The sequence below is a fragment of the Camellia sinensis genome, chromosome 6, assembly GCF_055761805.1.
Source record: "Camellia sinensis isolate YWXY chromosome 6, ASM5576180v1, whole genome shotgun sequence".
Lineage (NCBI taxonomy): Eukaryota > Viridiplantae > Streptophyta > Magnoliopsida > Ericales > Theaceae > Camellia > Camellia sinensis.
In genome coordinates this window covers 158,742,504-158,759,383 of record NC_138966.1, presented here as the reverse complement: position 1 = coordinate 158,759,383, position 16,880 = coordinate 158,742,504, and the positions used below count along the sequence as shown (strand labels likewise).

General features: G+C 34.0%; 3 protein-coding genes across 5 annotated transcripts; 2 read left to right on the top strand and 1 right to left on the bottom strand.

Annotated features, from left to right (window-relative positions):
- Window positions 1–321: 321 nt before the first annotated feature.
- LOC114305012 (stress response NST1-like protein) lies at window positions 322–3,395 on the top strand. Its single transcript, XM_082875177.1, has 2 exons — window positions 322–825; window positions 2,949–3,395. Exons 1-2 carry the CDS (start codon window positions 421–423, stop codon window positions 3,117–3,119), a joined length of 576 nt encoding a protein of 191 aa, XP_082731303.1. The 5' UTR covers window positions 322–420; the 3' UTR covers window positions 3,120–3,395.
- Window positions 3,396–4,159: 764 nt separating this feature from the next.
- Window positions 4,160–8,464, bottom strand: LOC145792992 (alkaline ceramidase-like). Of its 2 annotated transcripts, none has more exons than XM_082875176.1 (3): window positions 8,180–8,464; window positions 5,226–5,500; window positions 4,160–4,831 (listed from the first exon to the last, which is right to left on the bottom strand). In XM_082875176.1, the coding sequence occupies exons 2-3, from the start codon at window positions 5,477–5,479 to the stop codon at window positions 4,318–4,320; spliced, it is 768 nt and encodes a 255-aa protein (XP_082731302.1). In that variant the 5' UTR covers window positions 5,480–5,500; window positions 8,180–8,464; the 3' UTR covers window positions 4,160–4,317. The 2 variants fall into 2 exon arrangements, with proteins under 2 accessions (XP_082731302.1, XP_082731301.1); XM_082875175.1 differs by having other exon boundaries at window positions 5,226–5,571; window positions 8,180–8,462.
- A 3,238-nt stretch (window positions 8,465–11,702) lies between these two features.
- Window positions 11,703–15,949, top strand: LOC114303770 (uncharacterized protein At5g43822). 2 transcript variants are annotated; one of them, XM_082875173.1, is made up of 6 exons: window positions 11,703–12,067; window positions 12,171–12,289; window positions 13,140–13,319; window positions 13,888–13,944; window positions 14,216–14,280; window positions 15,263–15,949. In XM_082875173.1, the coding sequence occupies exons 1-6, from the start codon at window positions 11,936–11,938 to the stop codon at window positions 15,304–15,306; spliced, it is 597 nt and encodes a 198-aa protein (XP_082731299.1). In that variant the 5' UTR covers window positions 11,703–11,935; the 3' UTR covers window positions 15,307–15,949. The 2 variants fall into 2 exon arrangements, with proteins under 2 accessions (XP_082731299.1, XP_082731300.1); XM_082875174.1 differs by having other exon boundaries at window positions 11,744–12,067; window positions 13,194–13,319.
- The last annotated feature ends 931 nt before the right edge of the window (window positions 15,950–16,880 follow it).

Genomic DNA, 16,880 nt, shown 5'->3' with positions numbered 1-16,880 from the left:
AAAAAAAAATTTGTATTTTGTATTTTCTCTCTCCTCACACAGATAAATTTTGTATTTTCAAGTCATTGATCCAAAAATTTTTGAAGATAAAAATTTCTGGATTGAAGATAAATTGTTGATGTTGATGTTCAGATGAATGACTTGAAGAAATTTCTGGATTGATCAATGACTTGAAGATCAATGACTTGAAAAACACGGGAAATTTTTTTTTTTAAAAAAAAAAAAAAAAAAACGACACCAAAACGACGTCGTTTTGGTGTCGAGCCAAATTCGAGCCAAACTGTTTCGAGCTACGTAACGGGGCCGTTGGGAAAGAGCCCAATTTTCGATCCAGTCCAGACGCTCCTGAACTCTCTCTCTCTCTCTCTCTTTTTCTCTCTCTCACTCACGAGCCTCCCCAGAGTCGAGAGTTCCGTAACAATGGCGGCGACACGTAGCCTCCTCCGATCACCAATACTCAAATCCCCTCTCCGATCTCTCTCCACCTCCGCCGCCGCCACCTCCCACCACAACAACCACCAGTCCAGCCACCAGTTCCTCGAACCTAACACTTTCCTCAACAGCTGGAAACCTCCAAAGGACCCCAAAGAGGCCGAGGCTAAACTCCTTCAGCTGAGGCGCCAGTACGCGAAGAAGATGAAGGAGGTCCGCAAGGAGTATATACAGGAAATGGAGTTGCAGAGGCTGGAGAAGCAGAGGAGGGATGATGCCAGGAGAGAGTCTATTCGGATCGCTAACGAGGAGCGTAAGGCCGCCAAAGCAGCCACCAAGAAGGCCAAAGCCGCCGAACGAGAGGCCGCTGAGGAAGAGTTCCGAAAAACCCTAGTATGTCGGACTTAATTGACAATTACCGCATTTTTTATTTTTTATTTTTACGATGATTGTTATTGTTGAGCTTGATTGATTTTGTGTCGTTTGTTTGCTGAGAAAATTCACGAGGAAGTGGATGTGCTCAAAAGAAAAATATGAATTGAAAAACCCTAGATTGAGCTGATGTCTCTTGTCTATAATGAAAAATATGATTATTTCTGTTAATGTTACAGTCAGGTTGATTTGGATCGAGTGATTTGATGAGAAATTAACATATTTGGTTTAAAGTTATAGGTAAAAAACAGTGAGAAATGAAGGGAAAGAATTTTCATGAGTGAGATTTGGTGACAAGCAAATTAGGAAAATGTTTTTTTCCCGAATTTGAGCCCCCCCCCCCTCCCCGAATCCGCCGAGGACGAAGAGAGGGGAAGAGATGGCAGCCCCTCTGCCTGCCGTCGCTTCCGCCCGATCGTCACCCTGCCGTCGCCTCGTCGCAGCCCCGCCGTCGCCTCCGCCTCTGCCTCGCAGCCCCCGCCTCCGCCCCCTGCCTCTGCCTCCGCCTCCGCCTCCAGCCCGATTTTGTTGGCTCCTCTAGTCCAGTTCTTCTTCTTCTTCTTCTTCTTCTCCCTCTCTTCTTCTTCCTCCTTCTCTTCTTCTGAAAAAAAAAAAAAAAAAAAAAAAAAAAAATCAAAAACGATGAAAACGACGTCGTTATGGATTCGGGGGCTCAAATTCGAGCTACCAATCACTTCTCAGCAAACTAACTGATTGTATATATATATTTATAATAATGAGATTGTCTATTAAAATACAAACAAAGAAAAAGAAATACCACTTGCATACTTTTTTCTTACTCATCCAAACAATACATGATCGTGAGAGACCTCAATCATTTTTTTTATTCTTCTTTTCTCACCCCATGATCCAAATGGAACCTTAATATTGACGTTGATGGGTGACTGAAAACATTCATTAGGAAAGAGGAACAAAATGAAATACACATTCTGCTGTATATTTAGCTAAATAATTGAAAATAATAAACTGAGATAACATGCCAAAAAAGAGCAGATCCATCCCTTCCCACCCTTGCAAGTGATCTATTCCATTTGTGTCTAGAATTATTCGAAATATGTCGATATTTGATTTATTTGCAAGCCTACCATATTAGCTATGACTATTCTATTTTTTCTGAAAAACATTTGACTCTACCCATTCCAATATAAACGATTAGTTAATCAAATAATAGATAGTAATTGGGTTGGTTTGAAAGTACTTAAAAAATAGGGGATTGAGGAATTCTAATTGGTTTAGTTCTCATCTTATACAAAAAGAACGGAATTCTAGTTGTTGAAAGGACAACTCCTGTTTATGCTTTTTGCGTGTTTCTCTGACATTATTTCTTAGATTATAGCTGATCTGTGACGTGATTTGCAACTCCTAACTGATGAACAAGTTTTTGGATTTTTTTTTCTTGGCATGATTTGACCTGTAAGAATATCATACTTATCCGAACTCACTTACAATCCAATCAGTAACCTACGAACTTAATACTACTTTATATGCATATGTGTATAAAACCATTCAAACTTGATGGTCTTTTGGTTTGTTATATCTGGTGAAAAAGATTGATTGATGTCTCGTTATTTTTCTGTATGTTGGAATCCAAAGGATTTTATATGACTATTGAATATAAATCCCCAATCCATTCTGTTCAGCACCCAAAAAAAAAAAAAAAAGAAAGAAATCTGCTTCAGATTTAGCAAAATTTTCTGCATGGGTAGTAGCATGTATCTGGACCCAGTGTATATATGAATCAAAATTTTCTGCCTAGGTCGTCATCTTTTTCCGTTGTGTTTAAAATATGCTTTTTAGTTGAATCATGATTTTAAATGACCGTATCGGCAATAGTCACATTTCGGATAAGGTATCGGAACTCCAAAATTCCGATACGTAATGGCCGATATTTAAAACTCTACTAGATATATGTTCCTATTCTAAGGATTCTTGGTGGCAGTGCAATGCATCTTTACTACCAGTTTTTGCTTTCTTGTGCTTTGTTCATGATTGTGCCAACACTCTTTCTTCATTGATTGGTCTTTTTTAGCATATCCTAATGAGTTCAATTTGTATGGGTGCAGTTGAAAGAAAGAACTGAGAAGCTTGAATATTGGAGGATGAAAGAAAAGAAAATTGAGGAGAAGAAGAAGGATAAAAATGAACTTGTGCGTCGACAAAGTTCCATGTGGATAAATGAACCTGAATTGGAGAAGAAGATACTGGAAGCGATTGTTGATACTACTCCCCTTTGAGTACCCCTTTTTCCTTTTTTCTTTTTTGTTAGAAATGCATATTTGATGGCAGGAAGCTTACATGTGAAACTGGGGCTTGGTCCATATATTTCATAATAAATGCCTGCAGGAAGCAACTTTTTCACCCGTCTATCTGCAGTTGTTTTCAGTGACATGATGAATGTTATGCAGCTTTCATTTTACCTCTAGGCGGCCCAGGACACCTACTTTCGTTATCCTAAAATGTTAGTACAGTGGATGATTCCTGCATTATATTTTATTTTTTTAAATTGTTCATGTGTTACTATTTCTTAGGCATGCATGAATTAGTAACATGCATGAATTCTTCCCTTTTCAAAGTGCTAGTTTACTCTTCATATTGAATTGAAACTGCCAATATATATTACTAACATTGTTAGATGGATAGCAAATATCATAAAGCTTTCTTTTGCCTAGATAGCTTTGACAATCTGCTACTGAATGTAGCCTTTACTAGCTGTGTTTGACTCAAAAAATTCAGAATCAGTAGTTGATAATTTGTTACTTATGAGTTAATTCTTCCCCCTCATTTTTTTTTTTTTTTGGGTGGGGGGGGGGGGGGGGGGGGGGGGGTACCAAATACAGGTTATTTTAAAATAAAATTCCAAAAGTCAAGCAAAATTTTAAAACCTCCCAAAGAAGATCTGTTTGAAAAATAAATTTTGAAGCTACTTGAATTTTGATATTTTGTTACCTACAGATTTGAAGGTCACAGAAAAACATAGAGTGAGAGAAAGAATAATGGTCGTCCACTTAATACAGAATGGATATCAGAAGTAATGCTACTCTTTCTTGTGCATTAGCAGAAAGGTAAGTGTAAACACACACAATTAAATAACTAAAAAGGATAAAGAATGTACACATCAACACGGTAAGGCTATACCTCGAGTAAAAATGAGGATACCAATGAAAACAAAACAAAATGCTCCAGCAACTTCTGATTCACTTATTCAACCGCGCTAGTGCAAAATTATACTACATTAGGACAAAAACTAGTGTTAAACTTGAGATTTAAACCACTATTCCAACCAACAAAAATCAATTATCATATCATTTACATTACATTGGTAAAGTGGGGGGGGAAAGAAAACAAACAAACAAAAAGGAAATGAATTGTGGCTACCCTTAAGCTAACATGCCCAAAATGTCGCACCTTGGTTTTCTCACCCAGCAACTTCTTTCACTGGGCCTTGGGTTTTTGAATCTTCACATAGGGGAAGAGCCCCATGAAGCGGACAACTTTTGGATTCCATCCCCGTTGTTGAGCACGACAAAACATCAAGAATGTGTTTGCAAAATATGAGCTAAAACCCATGAAAACGTGCCACAAAGCATGACCTTGCGGATTGAAGTGCCAGCGAGAAATCTCCTTGCAGAACAGACGATCACAAAGCCAGAAAAGACTCCCTAGCAATATGGTGATCGCATATAACTTTGCTAGCCACTTCGCAGATCTATCTTCTGTGTATATGTAGTACTTGTACATCCGCGGGATGCATAGAAGACAAAGCACTATGTAATGCACCTTAAAAGCAATTCCAAGACGGATTTGTGAATGCACAATGGCAAATACTGCACCATAGATGAATAAAAACGTGGGCATAGTACTACGATAATGCCAATCTGGGGAGTAAAGGATGTAGATATAGAGCAGCATTTCCCATACCATAGGTGTTTCATCACCTTGCTGTTGCCTGAAAATGAATCAGAACTTGTCATCATGATTACAACCATTTTGATTGAAATGGTTGCGATCAGAGTCTAAATTTATTTTAACCCAATGGTTTTCAACAAAAATACGTATGATACGAGATCCTTTACAATTTTGATTCTCATGGGGCACAACACGAATGGAGTCCAATGTGTCTGCCTCATAACAGCACATAATATAAAGCTTTTCTTCATTGAGCTAAATTCAAGGCAAGAAAAAAGTATATAATCCACCACACTCTGCAGACCAAGAAATTTTACAGAAAGCTTGCTAGTCATCAAGTACATATATTTAGTGAAAGAGCCCCCATTCTATTTAGTAAAAGAGTCAACTTGATAAACAAAGCAACCAGAGGATCATCAGACAAGAATACTTACACTTTCTGTAGCGTGGCATGAAATAGCATGCTCCCAATGGCAAGAATCATATTTGAAATGTATAGGACACTAAACCTTTTCTCAAAGCGTTGCCTCAAGGCATTCACCAGACCAATGAGTGGCAAAAGAATGCCTGGGATATTTGACACGGTGTTGAAAAATTCTGCAACATAAGAAGAGTATACGTAGTTTTGCTCACACCACTCAGTGGTAGATGTAACAGGGCCCCAAAAGCTTGATATTCCATCTGCCATTTTTCACTATATATAATTTTACTGCTCAACTGAAACAGCTTGTCAGGATGTTATGGGATTACAAAATGCTGGAAATTATGTACCTGTAATAGCTACAAGAAAGTAAAATGGATAATCAATAGTTTGTGGAATAGAAATAATCTTTTTTTTTTTTAAATGTTTGATGACTGAATAAGAAAGTATTCTGGTATATATCACCAGGAGATAATTTTAACTAACTTGAAGAGTAAAGTTGATAAACCAAAGTTTACACCCACATGCCCAATAGATAGTAAATGATAAGAATGACAAGAGCTAAAAGTATGAATTCATTAAAAAAAACGCCATCAAAAGGGGGTGTAACCATGATCATCATCATTAAAGCCTATCCCAATTTAACTTTAATGTTTTTGATAAGTACCTACCCCAAATTAACTTAAATAAAGCAGGAAGCCATATATGAAATCGCATAAACAAAATGTTTTTGAGCAAGAACCATCTATTCAAGTGACATTAAAATGGTAAAGATTCATACATGCAATAATGTAACTTCCAAAAAACTTTAAAATGTCTCATTAAATGGCATATTCCATCACCATCATATTTTTGACAGAGGTCTCCTTATAGTATCTCTCTTAAAAAAATGTTTACTTCATAAATAATCAATAAGGACCCAACCAAAAATTACAAGTATTTAGGGAGCTAGGTGATATGGTCACAAGACCGGGAAGCATAGCATACAAAGAGTATCAAGCTTGGAGACCCCCTGCAATTCATCAGTTGAAGGATAAAGGAGGCGGTAAATATGGGGTATCTTGAATTGTTGACAGTTAATGAAGCTTCAGGGGTTATTAGTTGGATGAAATTAAGCATTTTGGATTCTGAGTAGATGGATATTTGATGCTCATGCATTAGATCAAGAAACAGACCCATTTAGTTTATGACTAGGGGTTGCATCTTTTTGTTTTATTTTGTTTTTTAATCATTTTTGGTAAAGTTTATAACTTTTTCTTCATTTTGGCTAAGCATCTGATACTTTATCCATTGCAAGGTACCAAATGTTAAAATGTTGGTGTTTTTTGGATGTCTTATATTTTTGTTGGATGTTGGTATTTGGAATGTTAGATTTTGTTTGTTGTTTTATTTTATTTTTTTTAATAGATATTTTGCATTTAGATTGTTAGGTGGATCATGTTTTTCTTTTTTTGGGAATTATTGAGTTTTGCCTGTGTTTTTATTTTTTTAGAAATATCTTGCTACGTGGTCAAATATACCCTAAGTCTTACTTTAATATGAATGGTAAAAGACTAAAACAAAGAAAAAGAAACTTCATGCAGATTGCTTGAACCACGAAACCTAATCAACGTGCCTATTCCCCCTAAACCAGTACAAACGAGATTCGACGACTCAAGGGACTTTTTATCCCAAAAGGGACCTCACTCAATCAGGGGCAAAAAGTAAATTTCAATCAAGTAATGAATGTCGTCAATCGACTCAATCCATTTCGCTTGCCTGCTGCAGGAGAAAAAAAGATTGGTACAAAATCTCAGGGAGAACTAAAAGTTTGGGAGGGGCCTCTAAAAGCTTGGGAGGAGAAGGAAAGGGATTAAAAAAGGGAGTAAACACCAGAAATTGCACCGTATTCTCATTCACAAAGATAATCAACGATTGCAATGGAAAAACTTCTTTTTAAAAACTAGAAGACAAGGGCTCATTAGAACCATCTCTCCATGCTCAGAGCCCTTTTCCCCCTTTTTATCTATGGACTAAGGGGATCAAGATCAACTATTGTCTCTTCTAACTCCTGAGTTCAGTATTTTCTCCAATTCATAGATAATCACATTATAATTAAACGGCTCTAGATGAAATGCAAAAGTGAAGTTAGTGTAATGTTTCAAGCCTTTTATCACAAAGTTCTTAGTCTCTTTGACTCTTCATTTTCGGATAGGGATAACTATGAGAATTCTCTGCTATTGGAACTTTCCCACCCCCTTTGATTGTCATATACAAAAAAAATCTATTCCACTTTCGTACCAAATCTCTATGTATCCTGGCACATAAATAAAGGGATTGTGACAGATCATGTTCAACAAGAAATGACCCAAAAATTTGATCTTATACTATTTGAGATTGTTCCTTTTAATTGTAATCAAAGATGTTTTCTTGTCTATTGTTTCTTTTCAGAACAAACCAAAGAACCTAATGCATTGAACTTTAATTCGGGGTGATTTGACAACAACCCCTGAACTACAAAAGAAGCCCAACTCCAAATTATTCAAGAATAGTGGCTTTGAATTCTCGACCCTTTGACTTAGGATTAGTCAATTCCGTGGACTTTGTTGGTCATGCAACCATGAAAATTATATTTTAGAAGTTTGAACAAAGTCCTAGAATAGTTATGAATCTTAATCAAGATTGGCGCCATACGAAATGCACCCACACACACACACACACACAATACAAGATTTACATAGTTCACCTGAAAAGTTCAAAATCATAAATATTTTAACCAAATGCATCAAAGAATTGAGCTTTCATAATTTCAATTTACAAACATCCAAATTAACACGTATATTAAGCAAGATAGCCTTAGCTAAGAGTAATTGAAGAAATGCCTTGACGAATGAAATTATCGAACAAATGCCTCAACTTTTTTTTTTTTGTGAATGGAAATAAAAAAAAAAGCAAACCCATTGCAGAGAAAAGAAAAAGAAACCAAACCTTACAAAATCAGATCTATGTTCCCGCAGTAAGCTTCCTCTCTCTCTCTCTAGAACCCTCTTTCTCTCTCTATATATTCGTGTATGTTGTATGTGTGTGTATATATATATATATTCTGCAGCGTGAAGGAGGAGATTTCAGTATTTATATTCTCTCTCTCTCTCTGTCTCCACTTTTCTCTCTAGGGAAGAACAGTTTAGGTTTTCAAAAATGACAAGCACAGAAGTGGGAACGATACCTCTGCAGCAGATTCATTCGTTAATGCCAAAAAAGAATTCGGCCTCCAGAAGAGCGCGTGATCAATCAACTGTTTTCAGTTACGTGTGAGTCGGCACACACGTGTCTCAACTTTATGTCCGTTCGATCAGGCTGCTGACCAGTTGAGATTTCTTTTGGAATAATGCTATATGAATTAACAATAATGTCTCGGACCTCCTTTTTCTCCCACCTCCTTTGATCCCTTGTTAATATGATTGGTCATTTTTTTTTTTTTCTTTTTTTTTCTTCTCCTCCAATCACCTTCCGCCACGTGTGTGGGGTGGTGTGGGTGGTGATTGGAGGGGGTCTTAATCATGACCCATGAATTAATTAGTGTACTTATTAATGTATCAATTGATAATGTGACATAATTTAAATTTTTTTTATTATTTATAATGTGATTAATGAATGGGATCAATATTAATATATTAATTAATATATATAACACTACTCTAACCTTTAACGCGTGTGATGCATACAAGCTTAATATACGTGTTACTCCCACCAAAATATTACTAACCGATTTTAAGAAATTGTACCATCACAATTTTCTTCTCTGTAATAATTCAGAGTATTAATTTTGATATTTTAATAAAATATTAATGACATGATAAAATAAAATAAAAATAAAAATAAATGAATAAATAAATAAATTAAGATAAAAACATCGTATCATAGTAGATGGAGTCATTGTTAACTCATTAAAACTGACTTTAAAATTCAAGAATTAGAGTTTCAAAACATTTTTCTTTTTTACCTACACCCTAAATATTTTTATAATTTTTCTTTTTCGTTTCTATATGATTAAGAGCATCTCTAATGTTTTTATTTATTTATTATATTTGAATATAAATTTGAATAAAAATTATATCTGATATTATGCATTTCAATAGATAATTTTAAACTTTTATCAAAACATTAGTCAATCGAGCGAATGCCTGGCCAATCGATCGACCAGTGTAATTTTTTTACAAATTTTTGCAAGGAAGTCCTCATCCGAAAGAACATCCAACAGTGAAAATAATTTGTAACTCCAACAACTATGAACAATGATTTGATGAAAGATACATTTATTCTCAATTTGATTAAAAGATTTAAGAAAGTCTAAATTTAATACTTATTTGGTGAAAGAGTTAGAATAGTAAAAAGCACATATTTTCATCAAAAACTTAATGAAACAAAGGTGTTGAGTTAGAGATGGTGTATGTAATTCCCCCATAAACATAGCTTTTCAAAATTTATAATTAGTACATTTTAAAAATATTATTAATGTTAATAAATTTACAAGAATGACAAAATCAGTAATCTATTTTATTTTAGTCTTTAATTTTTTAAAAGGGAATAATATTTTTGGATAATAAAAAATATAATATTTTAGGACGGAGAGAGTAAAAGGCAAGAAAATTTAATATACACACTCTTAAAAAGGGTGTACCATATACATTCCTAATTATATCATTTTTTTTAATTATGAATAATTAATTTTTAGTTATAATATTATTTTAATTATGACTTATGAAATATTTAGTTGTATCTCATGTTATATTTAGTCATAACTAAAACAATATGAAATTAAGTCATTTTCTGGTTTAATTATAGCTTTAAGAAAAAAGTATTGCTAAGAGTAGAGATGAGTGTAGGTCGGTTGTGGCCACGGAACCTCCAATCCGTCATCTTTCTGCCAGATTGGTAGATTAGAGAAAATCAATCCATATCTGTCCGTCAATCCGACGGATATAGATTGAGCAGATTAGCAGATGGATGCGAATCAGTTTGATGATTTAAAATTTTATAAATTTTCAACATAATTTAACTTGTGCACTTCCTTAAGAAAAAAAAAATATTACAGTCAATGACCTAAAAAAATATTACAATCACTACATATCTCATACAAAAAAGAAAGTTTAAAATTTTAGAATATTAAAATCACTGCAGGTCTCATCTACATATTATAATCACAGCATGCCTCATCATATAAAGTATTACAATATGTGGTTCTTAAAACATAAAAGTAATTCAAACTACCAAAAGAGCAATAGTAGAGATTTTATACTTCTGTATTGTTACATCTATATCTGTTTTTGAAAACAAAAATCAACCAGCATATATAATCTTTTTTATTTATTATTTTTAGAGTCAGATTTAAAAACCAAAAAATAAATATAAATAATGCATTTATTTTTTTAAATTCAAAAAATATATTCAAGTTGAAAACTCTTTTTCAACATAACATATTCAACAGAATATTTAAAATCTTTTTAAATTGAAAACATAAATAGAATATTTAAACAAATTGAAAATAAAAATCTTACAAATTACTAGAGGTGCTGACGATTTGGTGGTTCGGTTGTTGTCAAAGGAATCTCAAATCCGCCATCCGTCCAAAATTAGATGGATTGGAAAAAATTAATTTGCAACCATCCACTTGTCATCACGTATCCGTAAAAAATACGACGAATCAGTTCAGTTCGGTCAATTTGGGCAGATCAATATGTTCGACGCTCACCTCTAGCCAAGTGTGTCTCCAATACTTATTTAGATGTTTCGTCAAATTTAAATTTAATGAAACATATATATATATATATATTTTCTCTCATGTCATGACATCAAACCTATGTCAAATAAAAGTAAGGGGTTGTTTGAGGTGTCCTAAATCAGTGTACTTTTTATCTTTTTAGACTAAAAAATTGAGGTTGAAAATATAGATATTGGGTTAACTTTTTGACTTTTTATGAAAAAAATGTGTAATAAAAAATTGTAAAAATTGATTTGTAGGGAAAAATTCGAATTGGGAGTTGTGCAGCCGTAATTGTTGACTTTTGGCGAATAGTGTTAACTTTTAAGTAACTTTTTATCTTTTTTGAAAGATCCCAAACTTGCCCTAAGACTAAATTTTTTAAATTAAAGGACGATTTAACCTTTTATCAAATTTTAAAAACGATCATTAGTAGACGACAAAGTAGATGACTGACCGATCAATTGGACGAATAATTGACTTAGGGTTTGTTTGGGATGTGGGTTAGATTTTTTGCTATTTTAATCTAAAGTTAAAAAGCCTTGTTTGGAATAGACTTTTTGACTTTTTAAACTTTTATGAGAGAAAAAATGAAATGATTATAAATTAGAGGTGATATTTTATCTTATTAAACTAAAAAAATTATTTTATTTTTTTTAAATATTTTAACCAAATTTTTTTTTGACTTTTTCATAGTTAGCTCTTAAAAAATTTTTACTAAAAATTTCCTCTAAGCACTGGCCAAACGATGGGCCAAATTAATAAAACGATTACAGCCCAATCAATCTTTTATTCAAATTTTCACTTTGATGAAATTTTTGAGCAAGCGGGGAGATGCTCAATTGCCAAACTGCACCTTAATTAGGGCTTAAATACTCAATTTTGCTGCGATTTAAATAAATCCCCCACTCCAGCCCGGCGATAGCTTCTTCTCCGGCTCCGGCGACGGCTACTCCTTCTCTAAATATTTTGGGTTGGTGAGGATGGAGGGTATGGTGAAGAAATATCAGCAAAAATTTAGAAAAGTGAAAGAAGAGATGAGTCGATGGGACGAACTTCAATCTAGGTTGCTTTCCCAGTTCCGGAACTCATCGTCTATCATTCAGAGGTTACAGGTCCCTTCTAATTCACCACAACATACTTATAATATGAAATAGCTTATGAATTGTTCTTCATATTATAATTTGTGTTTTGTTTTCTGTTTTTCTTTGATTACAGGTTATCCAAAATCCCAAGAACTATGGTGCCTTGAAATGTATTGCTGGCATTGAAGATTTGGTCTTGAGAAAGCAGATGGAATCTTTGGAATCTATCTTGCTTTCCATGAATCAGACTCTGTAAGTTTTTGGGTTTCTGTCTTTTGCTCTGTGCAATTTGTTGAGAAAATCTTGGATAAGAAAAAAAATCTCAACTTTTGAACTTTAGATGATTATTTTGTTTATATTTTGGTAAAGCAAGCATAGCATTATCTTGCTTTCCATGAATAAGGCCCCGTTTGGAAACAGGCTAATTTAGTAACTTTTTGGCTATTTGGCTAAAATATGAGCTAAAAAAACTAGTATGTTTGGGATGACTTTTTGGTTTTTTACGAAAAAATGTGCAAAAAGTAGAGAGAAAAGGGAATCTTTGACTTTTTGGTATGGGTTGTTGGCTTTTTGGCTAATTTAGTAACTTTTTGACTTTTTGGCTAAAAAGGTGGGTTCCCAAACGAGGCCTAAGACTCTGTAAGTTATTGGGTTTCTATCTTTTGCTCTGTGCAATTTATTGAGAAAATTTTGGATAAGAAAAAAAATCGCAACTTTTGAACTTATGGTGATGATTTTGTTTGTATTTGGTGAAAGTAAGCATAGCAAGTTGGGATTGTGGCTTTAGTTTTAGCACTTTCTTTGAAATGCTAGGAACAAAATTTTTAATGGTTACATACTCTCCTTGAAGGCTTTGTAAATGGAGAAATGATTTAATGCTCTCAAATCAACTCTTGAATAAAATAGTCATTGTTTTTAGAGAGTAGAGATATTTCATGATATGTGATACATTACAAATATTTTATATATTCTTGATCGTGATAATTTTGATCATATTGTTTTGCAACCAAGAGTGATTTTGCTCATTGACTTCTGAAGTACTCAAGTTATTGGGTTCATTGACAAATGTATGAATTTTTTAGTTTATTGTGAACTATTCCAGGGAAGAGTTTCATGGTATCGTTTTCTTTCTCAATAAAATTCTTCGTGATGGTAGACAGCTGGTTAAAGCAGGATCTATTCAGGCGGCCCCAAAACAGCTACAACAACGAATTGGTATAAAACCATCTCTAGCAGATTGTCTGGATGGGCTAAGCCTTATTTATGAGATGCACCAATCAGAGTATGGAAACTACTCACTACTCAATGTCTTACATTTTCCCCCTCCCCACTGCAAGTAGGAATTCAGGATGGCTATGGGTAGTTTTTGGGTAGGCAGAACATTGAGTTGAAACAAAGACTTCTGTATTCTTTTGTTTTAGTTAAATTGATTTGGATTCAGTGCACATTTATACTTAAAAAGTCATTTCATATTCTTTTCTCCATTCCTGGATTGTTGCTAGTATGGGTTGCACATCACTTAAATTGAGAAATTTAATTGATTTTTTTATAACATTCATCACATGCACTACTACTATCTCATTGTTCATAACCTCTATTTAGTTCATGCCAGCGAGAGACTAGGGTTTCTTTCTTCTCATTCCACCATCTATTCTCAATGGAGTATGTTTTGTTTTGTTTTTTTAGTGTGCTATTTGCTGAAGCACTTGGTTTTAGATAATGTTACTTGTTCATTGATGAAAGTCATATCTTCCAACAATTGTTAGTTGTGATTGCTGCATTAATAGATTACAGAGCCAACATTAAGTTTTTATTTTAATTCTCAAGATTCACTCAATTCTAGTTTTCAGGTACATTCTTAAAGCATCAATTGTATCAGCACTTTCAGCACTTGCCTTGAAGCCCAGGTATGCAAAGCGTTGCAGTTCTTCCTTATATCTCGGAATTCGTAAACCTTCTTTATAATCAGTCACTCTCTTGTTTAAAGAGCATGAAATGTTGATGAGTTTGTGTGGACAAATTTGTTTATTACCACATAAATGGTTGACATTGAAATTCTTTTTCTCCAGTTTATTTAAATAATTTGCTTCTTCTTGTTTCTAATTCCCATCCTTGATGTATTTTTTATGTTATATTCTCTTGAATTTATGAATATATCTTGAATTTTTATCACTGCAGTGGCAGTGATCTAGGTGCTCTCCAGCAACTCTTGGTTGATGAACCAAACATCCCCAAAGAGGAAGGTATGCAGACTATTTAATAACGAAGCAATGAAAATTGTATAAAACCATAACTGAACTGAACTTCAGTGTCAAGAATGTCCACGAGTTGGAATATCAATAGCAGAAGATTATGTAACTCTATTTGCAAGAAACAATTCAGATTTAAAGCCATCATGAAATTGATTAAATTGAGAAATAAACTAAAAGATATGGGAAGTAAGATAATCAGAAGAAATGGGGATGAAACAAAAGAATAAACTGATGTACTACTTTTCATGGTCCACTAGTGGAACTCTAGGCTTGACATTGAGTCTGTTAAGATTACATCAGTTCATCCGGCATTATGATAATAAAATCAGGTGAAGTCAAAGTTCGTGATTTTGAAAATTATCAAACCTAGAAAATTTCGATATGTTGGATTGAGTTTTTGCTTCGATTGCCTTTTTGTATTCATAATTTCCTTGGATTGTTTTCTGCAATTCATTTGAGTTGGGAAACTTTATAGCAACTTGATTTAATGACTAGAAATTTGATTTGTCCCACTATGCTGATTCCTAAAGAATGTTCTTGGCCTACGGGTTTCTATACATATAAAACAGCTGGTTCCAGTTATAATTTGCGTACCACCTATGCTGGCCTTTGTTGAAATTTATCATTAAAGCTGAGGAACTTTGTAGTTATTTTATTCTCCCCCCCCCCCCCCCAAAAAAAAAAAAATACTTTTTTTTAACCTCCTATGTGGATCCATACAACAAATGGCATGCGAATATGGTGGGTACCATTCTATTATGGGCGTGTCGTACATGTTCACATGGTGTTTGTTGTGTAGATCCATGTAGGTGAAAAGAATGGTGAAATTTATCTGGTCACAAATATCATTTTATTATTATTATTATTATGTTTTTTTATTTATTTAACTGCAGTCTTTTGCACCATCTTACTGTTATTTGATTTTCTGCGAATTCACAATATTTCTCATCTAATTGCTATGTTTTCTTTGCAGTGCAATCCATATTTGACATCGTGTTTGCTGAAGAAATATGTTGATCTTCTGCTTCTTGATGATCACAAATCTTGGTTCTGAGAGAGAGAAGACTGATGAATGCTACATGCATTTTGATTTTAGATAACAGAGGATCATCAGTTGTCATTTTTGGCAGCCTTGAAGACACGCTTGGCAAAACCATACAAGAGATGGACAATTTCTTCGTGAGTTTTGATGAATGAGGATGTGTACAAACTATCATCTGCAGGACTGCTACTGATATTTGGCCTTCGTGAAGTAAGATCTGGAGACAAAGTTTGACACAGTTTTATCGAACTAGTAGTGGGTGATTCTGTTTAGGAGTGTGACTTTGGTGTGAAGTTTCCAAAAAACGTTTCTGTGGCTAATGTTCAATGCAAAGAATGCTAGAGCTTTTGATTTATGTGAGGATGTTTATTATGGTGGCATGAACACTTCTTTTACTCCTCTTTTATACTTGTGTTGGGATGCGAACTCATTGTTTTTGCTTTTTCTTTTGCTTTTTTTTTTTTTTTTGGATTTGGGTTTGGCCGAGTAAATCCAAAGTGGGCAACAGAGCAATTCTTTGTAATTCTTGCAGTTGCTGAGATGATAATTATAGCAATACTAAATGTAAATTTTCTTTTTGCCCTTTTCATAATTCAATTTGAGACTTGTTGCTTTTTATTTCTGTTTTGCCTAAGTAAAAAGGGTGTTCTCTCAAATTGTAACATTGAAGTTCTCATCCCCTTGATCAAGAAAACAAGAAGGAAAAAAACAGAGTTCATTTTTTAACCCCAACATGACCCTATGAAGCCAAGCCACCATCAATTACCGGGTCACTAGGGCAGGTGGTTGTCAATTTTTTCTGATAGGTTAATGGCAAAGTTTTTTAGTCAACCATTATTTGAAGTTTATTTTTGTCTGAAAGTTTTCTCACTCATGGATATCAAGCAAAGGGACTGGAAATCTAAATTCAAGTTTTTGTGTAAACATTAGTTTAAAAATAATCCTTTTTGAGCTGTGAAAAGTGACAGTACTTTGTATAGGTGAGTCCATGTATTCAAAGACACTGAAGTTTTTGCTTAGGACAACGTTTGACACAGCTTAGCCGCGTTTTTGAAGTAAGAGCAATGTTAGACTCAAAAAATGTGCATAGAAGAATATTTATTAAAAAAATGAGAGACATAAATATATTTTAGGTGAGAGCTTCATATTAAAAGGCGAGAAAGGGGGTGAGAAATGAGACGTATCTTAACTAAGTAGTAGGGGAGAGGTAGAACAGGACAGAGCATTTGGCGAACCCTTACTTCTAGCCAAATCATATGACTCAAGATATTTTGCAAGAATACAGTTATGATAGAGCTAATGAACCATACGACTCAAGAAATTTTGTGTGCATATAGTTTTGCTACAAACATAAAATGAATCATAGAACACATAACGAAACATGTACATATTTCACTTTTTATGAGGCATACATGTAATGTAAGTGTATACTCTGGTTCATTCTATGTACTCTAGCCTTGTTCAAACTGCTAATACAAGCATATACAAGGAGAAATTTTCTTCATCAATGAATAGTTGGCAAGTCGAAGGCCAAAAAATTGCCCAAGAA